The 15,262-nt window shown below is 45.1% G+C and overlaps 1 protein-coding gene across 1 annotated transcript; it reads left to right on the forward strand.

Annotated features, from left to right (window-relative positions):
* Window positions 1-1,482: 1,482 nt before the first annotated feature.
* CCL26 (C-C motif chemokine ligand 26) lies at window positions 1,483-4,788 on the forward strand. The gene is made up of 3 exons (XM_045508258.2): window positions 1,483-1,555; window positions 1,645-1,759; window positions 4,518-4,788. Exons 1-3 carry the CDS (start codon window positions 1,483-1,485, stop codon window positions 4,648-4,650), a joined length of 321 nt encoding a protein of 106 aa, XP_045364214.1. The 3' UTR covers window positions 4,651-4,788.
* The last annotated feature ends 10,474 nt before the right edge of the window (window positions 4,789-15,262 follow it).

Consider the following 15,262-nt stretch of genomic DNA (forward strand, 5'->3'; position numbering starts at 1 on the left):
TGCTCACTGGACGAGCCAGGCATGTGGGGTGCAGCCCTCAACAAATGACACGTAGAGAGCTGGGGAGTTGACATCCCTACTCCCTCACCCTGTAGCCTTATTCCGCTCCAACTCCCAGAATCCCCCAGTGGAACTGAGCTGCAGCTGCCCGTGGTTGTAACCTGCCCATCACCTGCCCCACAGCGGCGCCCTCCTCTCCCCACCTCAACTCCCACCTCCTGGTGTCTTCTGGAATCAGCTCCTCATGACTTCTTGCACTGGAATCCTCCTTTATCTGTTTTAGGGGAACCCGAACAAAATCATGGTCTTCAAATCTGCTGAAACCTCAACTTGTTCATCTTCCAAAAGAAGAGAAGAGAAATTGGGCATTTTTGTAAAGGTAGAAAAAAAATGGGAATATAGATTTCAGGGAAACTGTAAAAAGAGCTTAAAAGAACTTTGTCACAGAGCTGTGTTAGGTTGAGACGAGTTCAGTAGTGAGTTCCCCATCACTCGGAGAAGTCAAAACATTCTGGACGATTCTGAGAGGGTGTTTCAAAGGGCTGGACTAGATGAGATTTAAGGTGCCAGCTAGCCCTGAAATATTCTATAATGGCCTTTTTTTAAAGCTTAAATTCAAAATTTTAAAGCTCTGATGGGGCATATCAAGGGGGTGGGAATGACCAAGCAAGGGGTCATGAAACACGGGTCTGAAAGTTCCAGTCGACTCTCCCCTGAGACTCTCCTGGCAGAAGTCACTACCCCTTTCTAAAATTTGCTTCCCCCATTTTAGCCAAATCTGGCTCAAATATAGATTCCTGGGTCCCCCTGTCAAAGAGCCTGATCCAGGAGGTGCAAAACAGGGACAGCCAATATATTTTTTTTCCCAGGCTCCAGGTGACTGTGATGTTCTATCAGGTTTGACTCTCTAAACTGGATAAGATACATCTAAGTGTCTCCAGGCAGCCCTGGCACCCCGTGTCAGCTGATGTGAGACCATAGGAAGGGCATATACCTGGAGTATCACTTGTGAGCATCCATTGTGTGGTCAGGCTGCCATATGCTCCTGTCCTGAGACTGTCCAGACCTCAGCAAGAAATACACAATATTTAGAAAACCAAGAAAGCTTTGGCCGAGAGCCAGAAATCTATCTAGGACGACCGATTGTGTCACAAAGTAATTGAAGTCAATTCACTGGAATTCTTATTTCATTTCCTCTGCCTTACTTTTCAAATAGCTGTTGACTCAGGTCATGGCACTGGCTGGGAATCTCCCGTGGGTGCACTGGCATCTCCCCTTTCCCCAGATAACATTTCCTCACTTTCCAGCCTTCTTTTCATGGATATCAGGTTGCTCCCCCATTGTAGGGTCAAAAGGTTTGCTTTTGTGTTTAATTACAAAATTCTCCAGAATTGTCTTCAGAGATTGCTCATACCCATAAAAGAAGATCAGGTTGAAACAGGAGTTAGGGAGGAGGCTGTGAAGGACCCAGCTTGCAGCATCATGAAGAGCTTCCCTGCAGCTCCTCCTCTTTTCCTGATTTTTATCCTGAGCGTCCATCTCGGAGCTGCCATACGTACGGAGATGCCCCGCTTCCTTCCCGGGCTGACTAGGGATGGAAGCAAAGGGACATCTCCAAGTTCCTTCCTCTCCCTGGTTTTTTAGGTGCTGGTGATGTGGCCAAGTTCTGCTGCTTCCAGTACGGCCAAAAGATCCTTCCCTGGAGGTGGGTGAGTACCTACGAATTCACCCAGAATAGCTGCTCCCAGCAGGCTGTGATGTGAGTATTTCTTCTTTGGGTTTTTAGGGTCCTTACCAGTCACATGATTGGGTGGGTGCCAAGCAGACCCCCACAGTGCCAGGGTAAGCCTCAGGATGGGAACCTGGTGACTTAGGTGGTCACCCTGCCCCGGCCACTAACAAGTGTGACCCTGAACTTGGTTTCCTCACTTCCACACCATGTGCCAGACACTGTGTTAAGTGCTGCGTATAAAAGAGAGAATAAACAGCCCTTCTAGACCTTACGTCTAGCATAAGAAAGGGGGCATTAAAAGACATTTGCACGAAATAGATGATCACAATTGCCATGAGTGCTTAAAAAGACAGCAGGAGAGAACAGGAGGGCATGTGTCATTGTAAGGAAGGCAAAACTTTCTACCCTCTTAGGGGCTCTGGCAGGGCCTGAGAATTAAATGGACATAAGACAAATGAACAGGAGAAAAGCATTCAGATTTTTATACGAACACAGGAGCCCCTGTAGCAAGACGAAGACCCACAGAGTGGCAAAACCTACGTGCTTTTTATACAAAACCATGCTTTTGAACAAAGAGGGAACTGTGGGAAAGTAATTAAAACACACAGGGGTGGGGAAAGCCAAAGGATGGTAAGAGTTATCATAACAGGGTCTGTTTGTACTGAATACTCCTGGTCTTGATTCTCTGTCTCAAACGTGAAGACTATTTCTTTCCCTGGGTGCAAGGACATTTTTCACATAGGAGTTCTAGCTCCCGCTTTCAGGAAGACAAGGGGAGGTCAGAACACCCTTCTTGCTCCTGCTGGGGATTTGTTTGTTTTTAGTGTCTTTAGTGCAAAAGAATCTTTATGCCAAAGTAGTATATTTGGGGGCAGCATATTCTGCCACCCTAATCAGGTCACAGGAGGACCTAACTTAGTGTCAGGAGGGCTTCCTGGAGGTGGTGACATTTACACTGAGCCCGGCCCCAGGATAAGTGGGCGTGGCCCGGTGAAGGAGGCAGGCAGGAGAGGGGATGTGCCAGGCAGAGGGAGCAGCAGGTAGATGAGAAGAGGATGAACATGTTACTGGCAAGGCAGGCAGGTGGAAGGGAGCCAGGTCATGGCAGCCTCGTCAGGAGCAGGAGAGAGGATACACAGCTGGAAGTGTCCCCGCAGGACTAAATGAGGTCAGGATATGCAAAGCGTTTCATGCTGTGCCCGCACCCAGTAAACGTTCATCAAATGGATGTATTTTTAAGTGCAAATACACAGTCAGGGGCTGTCCCTGCTCCGAGGACATGGGGCTCCTGAGCGTGAGAGAATGGTGCAGAAAGAGAGAGAAGGGGCTTCAGGGACAGCCCTGAATGTTGCATTTCGAGACAGCTGAGGCGGGAAAGAGGCACTCCAGTGCCTAGATACGGAGGGGGTGCTCAGGGGCTCAGGACGCCCTGGGTCTTCTCCTTTGTGTCTTGGTTGGCTTTCTGGAGTTTTCAAGACATCAACCCTTAACCAACAGCCTGCAAAGGGCCCCGAGCTGGGCTCAAAGCAGTGGCTTCATCACTTATAAGATGTGTGACCTTGGGCAAGTCAAGTTTCCTCATTTATAAGAGGAAGGTGAAAGGCTTGTATCAATTATCTGTCGCTGCATAATGAATCACCCAAAGCTTAGCCGCTTAATCCAACAAAAATCACTTTGTTACCTCTCCTGGTTTGCAGGGGTCTGGGATTCCAGCAGGGCTTGGCCGGAAGGTTCTGGCTTGGCGTCTTTTGTGTGGCTGTAGACAGATGGTGCTGGAGCCAGAACGGCTGGGGCCTGGAGGCCTCTCTCCCCCCCGCCCAGGGCCTCTCTGTGTGACTTCTCTGTCGGGCTAGTTCGGGCTTCCTCACAGCAAGATGGCCTGGGGGGTGGTAGGACTCCTTATAAGGAGGTCCAGAGCTCCTGGCTAGGTACTCAGTGAACCAGGCAGAAGTTCTTCAATCTTCCATGACTCAGCTACAAAGTCACATGACATTCCTTCTGCCACACTCTATTGGTCGACTGGTCCCTAAGACTAGCCCAAGTCCGTGGGGAGGGGACACAGACCCCACCTCTCAATGATAGCAACATCAAGTGAATGTTCGAACATCCCCGAAGCCCTTCCTCCCTCTTGTTCTCCCATTCTTTCGGCGCTTCTCTCCTGTGTGTCCCGGACTTGCCTGAGAGCCCCGGGAGGTACTGCTGGCCACTGTCGGCACCCCCGACCTAGGCTCTCGCCACTTCCAAGTGCCGTCAGCAGGCACAAGGCTAGAAGGGATTCAGAGGTGTCAACAATAACCCCCAGTCTCACTGAGCTCACGGTGTGGTAGGCAATGCAGGAGCCGTAACCACAGGAGCAGCCGTAGCAAAGCACGCATGATAATGTGATGAACATGAAGTGGCGCAGTGCCTCTGAGGTTCCTTTGTCTAAAACTGATAGTGGTGCTGATGGCATCAACTACGGGAGACACCGAAACCACTGAATTATAATTACACACTCTGAGTGGGCGAATTACACGGTGTGTGGATGATATCTCAGTAAAGCTGTTGTATTCAAACGAACGGTACAGGTTACCTGCTTCAGGCTAGAGCTGGGGGAACATGTTTCCTGGGAAGGTGGGCCTGGCCGTGCGGTTTCCAGTGGAAAGCAGGTGGGGGGGGCAGGGTCTGAGGAGGGAACAGGGGTGCAGCAAAGCGAGAAGATGAACTCAGGGGCTGCCCCTCCCTTTCCATCCCTTCCAGGAGGCACAAGTTCTCAGTGTTGACCACCAGCATCTCTTTTCCACAGATTCACCACCAAAAGAGGCCAGAAAGTCTGTGCAAAACCGAACAAAACGTGGGTGCAAAGATATGTTTCCTTACTGAGAGCCCAGCAACAGGAGCGGCTGCTGAATTTTCAGCCCCAAATGCCCGGATCCTGATCTGCTCTTGGCTCTGCCTCCCTTGGTGGAGTCTGAACAATTTATCCAACAGAATGCTCCATGCGTCCGCTGGGGAGGAGAGGCTGTTTCCCACCAGAGCCTTTTTTTTTCAGTAAAGTTTTGATTTGCTCATAAACCTTTGATAAAACCCGAGTTTTCTTCCAAGAAAATAAAAGAGTCAATATTTGCAGCTGACTGATTCTGCTATTGATTTCTGCCTTTTGTTTTTCTTTTTGTGGAAAAACACAAGGACAATGTTAATATATTTAGGCAAAATGCCCATGAAATGTTTTAACGTTATTTAGAGAGAGAAGTCTTATGTTATATAGAAAATTAAATTCTGTACAGCCACTCATAGCCTATTGGTGCTGGGTAGGTGAAATGCATCTATATTTGGCAATGTCTTCTCATAAGGTATTAATTAATAAACATGAATATTATCTACCTACTGACGCTAGGATGCCTATGTATATAACCTAAAGAACTTTTAAAAATAATTAGACATTCACAGGAAAATAATATAGAGAGGCCAGGTGTACCTTTTACCCAGTTTCCCCAATAGTCCCATCTTACATACTTACAATACAACATCAAAACCAGGAAACTGACATCGGTATAAAGTGTCTGTATCATTCTGTCATTTTCCCACATGTGTAGATTTGTGGACTCACCATTACAACCAAGATACAGAACTACTCTGTCACCACAAAGATGTGACCAGTGTTATCTCTACAATCTTGTCTTCCCTCCCTAGCAACCTTCCATCCTCAACCCCTAGCAACTAGTAATCTGCTCTCCTTCTCTATAATTTTGTCTTTTAGAGAATGTTCTATCAAAGGAATCACATAGTATGTGACCTTTTGAGACTGGCTTTTTTTACCTTCACATAATGCCCCTGAGATACCCCCACGTTGTTGCATGTTTCAATAGTTCATTCTTTTTCACTGATAAATAACATTCCATGGTTCTGATGTACTGTAGTTTATTTAACCATTACCCTCTTGTAGGTTTTCAGCTTGGGGCTATTACAAATAAAACTGCTAAGAACAATCATGTACATATAGGTTTTTGTGTGGATATAGGTTTTCATTTCTCTGAAATAAACATCCAGGAATGCAACTACATAGAATAAATGTATGTTTAGTTTTTGAAAGAAACTGCTAAGCTTTTTTCCAGAGGGACTGTGTCATTTTACATTCCCACCAATAAACGTATGAAGGATCCAGTTTTCTGTGCATCTTTGCTCACATTTGGTATCACCACTATTTTTTATTTTAGCTGTTCTCATGGGTGTGTAGTGACATTTCATTATGATCTTAATTTTCATTTCCTTAATGGCTATTAATCGGCAATGTCTTTTCTTGTGTTTATCTGTCACTCATACATCCCCTTTGGTGAAATGTCTCTTACATTTTTGGTCCATTTCCTAGTTAGATCATTTGTTTTCACTGCCGAGTTTTGATATGAGTCCTTTATCAGATAAATTCTGGATATGAGGTCTTTGTCAGATATGTGGTTTGCAAATATTTTTTCTCAGTCTGTAGTTTGCCTTTTCATCTCCTTAACAGGGTTTTTCACAGAGCAAAAGATTTAACCTTGATGAAGTCTAAGTTATTGATTTTCTTCTTTCATGGTGCATGATTTTGGTGTTATCCCTAAGAACTCAGCACCAAGCCCTAAGTCCCAAACATTTTTTTCTGTTTTCTCCTTAAAGTTTTCTCGTTTTCCATTTACATTTAAATTTAGGCTGAATTTTGGGTTAATTTTTGTATAAGGTGTGAGCTTTAGGTCAAGGTTTGTTGGTTGATTGATTTACCTACCTACCTACCTGCACTCATCGTGGTTTTGATTTATGTGTCCCTTATGACTAATGATATTGAGCATTTTTTCATGCACTTTTTGGCCAGTTGTATGTCTTCTTTGGTGAAATGTCTATTCAAATCCTTCAACTTGGCCTTTTCATGGTTGAATTGTAAGGGGTCTTTATATATTCTACATACTAGACCCTTATTAGATATATGATCTGCAAATATTTTTCTCCTACTCCGTGGGTTGTCTTTTGACTTTCTTGTGAGTGCCCACTGGATGCACAAAAGTTTTTATTTTTATAAAGTCCAATTTATCTCTTTTTTCTTTGATTGCTTGTGCTTTTAGTATCAAGAAACTATTGCCTAGTACAAGGACACACTCTGTATGATGTCAACTCTTTTCAATTTGAGGTTTGTTTTATGGCTCAGAATATGTAGTCTACCTTGATATGTGTTTCTCAGGCACTTGAGAGAAATGTGTATTCCACTGTCGATGGGTGGGTGGAGCCTTTTGTAAATGTCAGTCAGATCCTATTGGTTGATGATGCTGCTGGATTCTTCTGTATCTTTGCCACGTTTCTGTAGAGTTGTTCTATCAGTTGTTGATAGAGGGATGTTGAGATCCCCAAGTATAACTCTGGATTTGACTGTTTCTCTTTTCATTTCTATCTATCAGTTTTTACTTCACATATTTTGCAACTCTGCTGTTTGGTGCATACATTCTGCAGCTCTGCTGTTTAAGAGGCTATGCCTTCTTGATGGATTGAGCTCTTTGTTTATTAAGTAACGTCTCTCTCTGTCCCTGGTAAATTTTTTGCTCTGAAGTCTACTTTATCTGATATTAATATAGCCTGGCCTGCTTCCTTTTGATTAATAGTTGTTTTCTGTATCTTTTTTCCCATCCTTTTGCTTTTAATCTACCTATATCATATTTCAAGTGAGTTTCTTATAGACAGACAGCATATAGTTTGATCATTAAAAAAAATCTATTCTGCCAACCTTTGCCTTTTGACTGGTACATGTAATCCATTTATACTAGGAAGAGATACCTTATTACTGCTGGTGGGGGTGAAAGTCCTGGCTCCCTGCCTTCAAAGGATGGCTAAAGGAAGTTCTTTAGACAGAAAGGAGATGATAAAAGAAGAAATCTTGGAAATTTGTGACCAATAGTAGGTGCAGAAATTTGGCATTTCACTGGGCTGGGTTAGATCTTCAAAGTGAGGGCAGAGATTGGGATGTGTGCATTCTTGGATCACTGTGTAGCAATATGTACCCAGCTAGGTGCAGGCTGGCTGGGAGATTCCCCCACAGTCACAAGAGAGAATGCGGAGAGGATGGCAGTTTATAAGACACTATCTGCGAATAATGTTCAAGGTCTAATGGGAGAACCAGCATGCCAACAAGTAATCACAGTGCAATTCGTACAGTGCAATGAGATAAGGATTGTCAAAATAACTAACATTCATATTATGATTTGGCGTTCAGGAAGCATTTATTGCTCCAGGTCCAATCTTCTTAATTCAGGATCCCAGGTCTTCCATGATGTTTTAGATTGAGTTTCCCCAGAAACAGCTCTTGAGATAAAAAAATTTGAGTGTCTATAATATATTTTGGAAGTGATACCAGGAGACATCAGTAGGAAACAGGGAAGTGAGACAGGAAAGTGAAGACGGTGAATAAGGATGTGTTATTAGACAAGTTACAATTGTGGGCAATTGAACTTAATCCTGTTGGGGACTTCTGGGAAATGACGGTGAAACATACGTCTCAGAGTTAACCTGACCCAAGGGGCAAGGGAGCAGGGATATTTATATACCAATTCTAGTTAGTCATGGGCTAACAGATCCTGGGGAAAGGAGGAATGCACTTCCTACCTGCATGAGGGCAGACTGGGCCACCTGCATCAAAGAGATGCAGATACTGGCAGGCTGGCATACAATGGTAAGGCCAGAGGGCTTATGAGAGGGGCACTGACAACATCAGCTTCGCTGGACCAGGCTCCAGCCTACTTTTCCAGCCCACTCACCCGACTGAACACACTGGGCCATTCTGTGCTTTCCTGAATAATGTGAGGCGATTATTTTACTGAAAGCTCACTTCAGGCCTTCAAGTGGTCATTTCCTTCCATCTCCTGCATGAGGTTTCCTCTACCAGAACAGCCCCTGTCCATTCCCAGTCTCTCCCTGCCAAAATTCTTTTTGCCAAACTAGATCCCAAATGACAAAATGCTTCTTCCATTTGATGAGAATGTCGAGGTCATGTTTTCCATGACGTTTGTCATTTCCTCCACACTCCCAAACAGCAGCGTCCATCTACTGCCTCTGAAGGACTCTGGCAGACTTCATTCCCCATCTAAGGTACACATTTACAATTGTAATATATTTCCTGATGCTCTTAGCTCTCTACCAGACTGCAGGCTCCTTGAGGTCAGAGATTAAGTCTAAATATCTTTGCAGAAATGAAGGACTCAGCAAATATTTATGGACTACGCTGCGGATGTTGCCAGACACCCTTTGCCCAGGCTCAGGTCAGAGTGATATGTGTATAGGAAGAGGGCAAAGCACGAAAGCCTGCAAGATGAAACGCATGTTGATGGATCTACCAGCAAGACGAATTTTTGTCTGTAGTTCCACAGTCATACCAGCAGGTGGCAACTGCTTCCTACCATCTTTTGAGAATTCTTGTTCCCTCTCCGCTTATAAGAAACTGATTTGCAGAGAAATTCCTTCTCTGAGTCTTTACTGAGGATCTATCTGAGGTCCAGGGTCACACACAGGCACTGTGGGAGAAGGGCAGAGGAGAGATATGAGAAAAGGAAGACTGAACTCAATTTTCAGAGGGTACAGTTCAGGGGTTGGGGGTCTGGGGCAGGGAGGGGAGCAATGAAATGCACACAAAGCAATTAAGACCCCACACAAGATCATGGACCTGTGTGAGTTTGACTGGAGACACAATCTCCTTGGGCCTCAGTTTCTTCATTTATAAAAATAGGAAGGTTGGAATAGATGCTAAAAGAGAAATCAACATGTGCAGACCTAGCTGTGCAAGGCTTCATGAAGGAGGCTGGGGCTGGGTCCAGAAAGATGGGCAGGGTTTGGTAAGGGTGAGGCAATTGCAGTAACAAACATCCTTGTCCATGCTGCACCTGGTTCTTCCCATTCATTAAAAAAGACACACACTGATACACACAGCGACCTGGTTGAACCTTAAGATCATATACCAAATGAAAGAAGACAGGCACAAAAGGACACTTAGATAAGGTCCCTGGAAGAGACAAACTCATAGAGACAGAAAGTAGAAGAGAGGTCACTGTGGGCCAGGAGGGAGGGAGGAGGGGAGAGCTATTATTTAATGGGTACAGCGTTTCTGTTTTGCTTGATGGGAAAGTTCTGGAAATGGATGGTGGTGGTGGTTGCCTGACACTGAAAGTACTTAGTACCACTGAATTGTACACTTAAAAATGGTTAAAGTGATAAATTTCATGTTAATATTCTACCACAATGAAAAACAGTTTTGTGTGTTTTTTTTTTAAGGTAGAGAGAATGCTGTAGAGGAGAAATGCTGAGGACCCCAAGCAGGCAGGCAAGAGGGATGGGGACAGAGGAACTCCAAAGTCACCCACGGCTGAAATCCAGAGACAGCTATTCCCGTTTGGGTCCTCTCCAGGGCTCACGGGCTTTGATTCTATTCTAAAATTGTCTGCTTCTAATATGCTGCTCCTATGAATTATTTAATACATCTCTGATGTAGTGCCTGGGCTAACGTCTGACACATAGTAAATTCTGAATACCAACGTACTGGATAAAGGAAGGGGGAAAAAAAAAAAAAGGCCAGAACTCCACCGCAGTGGCTCTCACTGGACACTGGAAAGCTTTTTCTAAATAAACTTGCTCCTGCCCTTCAGGGACTCCTTGCTGAGCCCCACGCCCAAATTCCAGTGTGCTCTCAGGTGGGATGAAAGCTGGGGGACATGGAACCCAGGTGAAGTGGATTCTTGGCAGATGAGAAACCCAGACATATTGATGGATTAGGGGCTGGGTAGACACTGGGGCCCTGAATCAGAAAAAAAAAGAAGCTGCAGATGGAGAGATAGGAGCCAAGGATTGGCTGGAACGGGATTGAATCCTTAGGAGCCAATCACAATTTTTCTTTTCTCTATTTCCTTGCTCTGGTTGTTAATGACCTTGCCTCCTCCATTATTAATCCAGTGTTTTCAGCTGAAGCTGTGGCTCTGCGGGTCCATTAAGGCTCTCCTGGGGCCTTTGGGCTTCCATCGAGTGCGTTAGAGTGGAGAGGGCGCAGGCTGGTAGGCACCACTCACCCGCCTGCCCGTCCACTCCCTCCTCCTCACCGTATCCAGCGACCCCAGCAAATTCAAGGTGCTTGATTAAGGGATTCTCTGCACCAAGCAGGTTGCTGGGCCCCAGCGTCCCACGCAATAATCTCTCCCATGTGTGAAACCGGTTTCTCAGTCCTGGACGTTCCACACGTGATCTGCACATTGCAGGTTGCAGAGCAGGTGGCTTGGCTCGGGTTGCCTGGGCTCAGGTCCCAGCACCACCACTTATCAATTGGGGGATCTGAGATAAGTTCCGGAACCTGAACCCTCCATTAACCCCGATTTCCTTACCAGTAAAGTGGAGATTGTGGTGATGCTAAGCTCACAGCGTTGCCCTGAGGTCTAAATGAGGTTAACGCATTAAAAGCTGCAAGCACAGGGCCTGATCTAGGGTAAGTGGTTAACTACGGCAGCTGCTGCCCTGGCGTCTGCTGGCTTTATTATTGCTACAATGAGAAAGTTGGAGAAGAAGATCTCACAGTCCCCTCAGGGGCTAATATGCTGTTCATTCATTAAATAAATATTTATTGAGCATGTATGATTTTCAAAGCGCTCTTCTGGAAGCCGAGGATACAGCCATGAATGAGAAAAACCTCTGGCCTCACATATGGATGAGGAGAGCAGCTAGGTGATCAGCAATACACATAATAAATCAGTAAACGAGACAGTGTGTTAGAAGGCAAAGAGTTTTGAAAGAAATAGAAGGAGTGGGAGATGGTCAGGGAAAGCCTCATTGAGAAGGTGACCTCTGAGCAAAGACTTATAAGAGGTGGGGACATGAGCCCTGCAGGTATCTGAAGGAAGAATGTTCCAGGGAATGGTAGTAGCAAGTGCAAAGGGCCTGAGGTAGAAGTGTGCTTGGCTTTGTTAGAGGAGACAGTGTAATGAATGAGAAGTGAATGAAGCGAAGAAGACTAGCAGGTGACATAAGAGAGATAATGGCGACAAAGCATGTAGGATCTTGTGGCTTATTGTCAAGACCTTGGCTCTTACTAAGAAATGGGGGGTTGGGTGTGGGGGGATGGGGGGCAGAGATAAAAAGGTGGTAGACTCTAAGGACTGCCAGCCCCAGTGAACTGGAGTTGCATTCTAGACGAGGAAGGTGGAAAGATAAGAAGTGATGGCCAGTGAGAGGACAGCACAGAATTGAGTGGCTGACAGCTATAAGGTCAAGGGTATGAACTTGGGAATGGGGGGCTGGGATTGGGTGAACACAGAATTGAAAGTGGCTGCCTCTGAGAAGTGAGAGAGAGGATAGAGGAGGAGGGAAGGTGGGAGAGGGATGGGAGGAGGGGAGGTAGAGGAGAGGAGGGAAAGCGTGGTAGTGGAGGAGGCTGGGTGTTTTGGTTTATTAGCCTTACAGAAACTACAATTAGATATTTTAAAGCTCTATACAACTTTCATAACGATTAAAATTTTTGAAGGAAAAATAAGAAAGGTAATTAAGATAAGTACAGCATTATTTCCTTGGATCTAACAGTTCACTGAGGTAGGAATTAGTTAAATTCTGATTTTACAGATGGGGAAGTGGAGGGTCAAAGAGGTTAAGTGATTAGCACATTAGTACATAAGTGAATCTGGCTCTTGTCCCCAGGTCAGCTGATCCCAAAGTCTGTGCTTTCCCCAGCTGCACGAGCTCACTATTGAGGAAGAAATGACCAGCTCCCTGATGCACTGATGCTGGGAAGGTTCCCAGACCCAACATCTCCTTCCTTGTCTGCTACCAAGGCTTGAAATTCCTTTAAAGAAGACAGAACCTCCCACCCCACAGCCGTCATGAAAGCAAGGAGCTCTCCCTTGCTGCTCACTGGCCACTTTTATTATGAGTTCCTCTTTCAGGTGTCATGAATCTGGGTTCCCTAAGTAGAAGTAGCAGACACCTGTTGCACCTCGGCCCTTTTCTCTTCCCAACAGCACTCCTCTCCCAATGCAGACAGCCTCGGAGGGAAAGTAAACCCAAGTCCCTGCCCATTAAGGCAGGAAGTTGCTGAAGAGATACCGTCCTTCCTCTCACTGTCCTGCTCAGCCAGACCTAAGCTCAGATACTCTCACCCAAGATTTTGAATCTTGAGCAAGTGCTTGAAGGAGGAATGGATGGATCCATTGGACAATTTCTGCTATAAGACCTCTCATGTGGCTCCAGCTTCTGCACTGTATTGCTTATCTACTACTGTGTAACAAACTGCCCCAAAACGTAGGGACTGAAACAGTAAATATTTGCTATCTCATAGTCAGGGGTTTGAGCATAGTTTAGCTCGGTGTTTCCTGCTTAGGGTTTCTCATGGTTTCATTTAACATGCCCCCAGGGGCTGCAATCATCTGAAAGTTTGAACGTGGCTGCAGGATGGGCTCCCAAGATGACTGTTGGCAGGATTCCTTAGTTTCTTGCTTTGTGGGCCTCTCTCTGGGCTGCCAGAGCATCTCCATGACATGGAACCTAGCATCCCCTGCAGTGAGCTGCAGTGCCTTTCCCACCTACTCTGCAAAGTCACACACTGTCACTTCTGCTTTATTTTATTCGTTAGAAGCTAGTCACTATGTCCAGCCCACATTCAAATGGAAGAGAATTATACTCCACCCCATAGAGGGTGGATTAAAGATTTTGTGAACATATTTTGAACTCACTGTTGAGCCCTCTGGAGCTGCCACAGCTCTTCCATTTACAAGCCTCATTCTCCTGCCTGCCCCGCCCCCATAGCTGGCTTTGCTCCATGGGCGAATGACCTGTGTGTGCAGTTATACAAGGTCTTGCACTTGGAAGGGTCCCATGCTTGGTTTAATGCTCTGCTGTTGTTGTCTTGAAATTCTTGACACTGTTTTAACAAGGGATCCTACGTTTCCATTTTGCACTGGCCTCTCCAAATTATGTAACTAGTCCTGCCAGATAGCCTTCCTGTAAATTCCCTTGTGTCTGAATCCCAGAACTATTAACTCTTTCCTTCTTTCTTCTTCCTTCCACTGTCCCTCTCTCTTTCTGTCTTTCTCTATTTCTTCCCCTTCCTCTATTTCTTCTCTATTCCTTCCTTCCTTCCATTTGTTCATTCGTTCTTTCTTTCCACCAAAGCTCTAAGGTAGAGTAGCCTTTTCCCATGTGTATATGTATGCACTGTAGACTAGCATATAGCAGGCACTCAGCCAACATTTCTTGACTTATGGAAACTGACACAATTGTAAATTATACATCAGATCCTGAAAATAGCTTCTGATTATGTGCTTCATAAGGACAAGGATGGTATCTTCTGTGGTCATTGCTACATCTCCGGACATAGATAGTAATTACTCATTAAATGTTTAACTGGGAAAAAAAACAGGCAAGGAAGGAAGATTAAAACCCAGATGTGTCTAATCTCAAAGCTCATGCTCTTTTCTCTATATCTGTTTCACGTGATCCATATTGTTTTTGAATCCGTGCCATTTGAACCTCAGCGTGCCCACAAGTGAACTCATTATCTTTCCCTGAAAGTATTCCTTCTCTTGGTCAATGGCACTATTTTTCTGGTGCAGGAGGAGATCAACTTGCCCTGCAGATACCTGACCACGGTCCATCACTGGGGTCAATTCAGTGCTGTCTCCCCACTCCTGGTTTACAGACTGCTTGTCTGGCTTTGGCTTGGGTTCCCGGTTTGGCTTAGTTCCTCTTTCCCTGTTTCCTGACTTGATACAGCTCCCAGCTCCAGTTTCAGGTTCTGCCTTAGCTCCTGATTCAGCCAGGATAGGTGCCCCATTCCAGCTTACCTGGTTTGGTCACATGTGGGGCACCCCAGACCATTCCTGGCTGGCTGGCAGGTCTCTGCCACCCTCTTACTGGTCACTACCATTCTCTCCATGTCCCCTGACTGCCTACCCCCACTCCACACACACACACACACACACACACACACACACCACTCTGAGTATTGGCATGAGCATTTCAAGATCTGGCAAAGCCTTTAGCTAACAAAGTGTAAGTCATTCCCATATAACTAAGGGAGGCTTTTGGTCTTGGAGCTCCCACGGTGCACCAGCTAGTAATAAGTTGAGAGTCTGGTTTTGTTTTGTTTTGTTTTGTTTTGTTCTGTTTTGTTTTAATATAAAAAGCACTTCTTGGAGTGTGTTTCGCTATTTCTGTGTTTATCAACTATTACTTTCAAATTTTCTTAATTTTATTTTTTTAATTAAAAGATCCATAAAAGCAATAATCTCTATCTCTATAAAACCCTATCTCCATCTTGTGACAAGTATTAGCAGCCTGGAGTATATCTCTTCACACCCTTTTCTGTGTTCATTCACATTCAAAAACATATACAGCTCTACGCAAATTTTGTTTGCTTATTTCTACCAAAGTAAAATCATTCTCTGTACACTGCTTTGCAGCTTGTTCCTCTTCCATGTGACAATTTATCACAGACATTCTTTTTTTTTTTTCCATTTAAGACAGGGAATACTTTATTCAAATCCATCAGAGAAATGGATAGCTTGGGCCTGT

This window comes from Camelus bactrianus, chromosome 18 (assembly GCF_048773025.1).
Source record: "Camelus bactrianus isolate YW-2024 breed Bactrian camel chromosome 18, ASM4877302v1, whole genome shotgun sequence".
Classification (NCBI taxonomy): domain Eukaryota; kingdom Metazoa; phylum Chordata; class Mammalia; order Artiodactyla; family Camelidae; genus Camelus; species Camelus bactrianus.

Coding starts and splice junctions, on each gene's coding strand:
- CCL26 (XM_045508258.2), top strand. CDS start 1,483: ATGAAGAGCTTCCCTGCAGCTCCTCCTCTTTTCCTGATTTTTATCCTG. Junction 1,556..1,644: donor CCATCTCGGAGCTGCCATAC/GTACGGAGATGC, acceptor CTGGTTTTTTAG/GTGCTGGTGATGTGGCCAAG. Junction 1,760..4,517: donor TGCTCCCAGCAGGCTGTGAT/GTGAGTATTTCT, acceptor TCTTTTCCACAG/ATTCACCACCAAAAGAGGCC.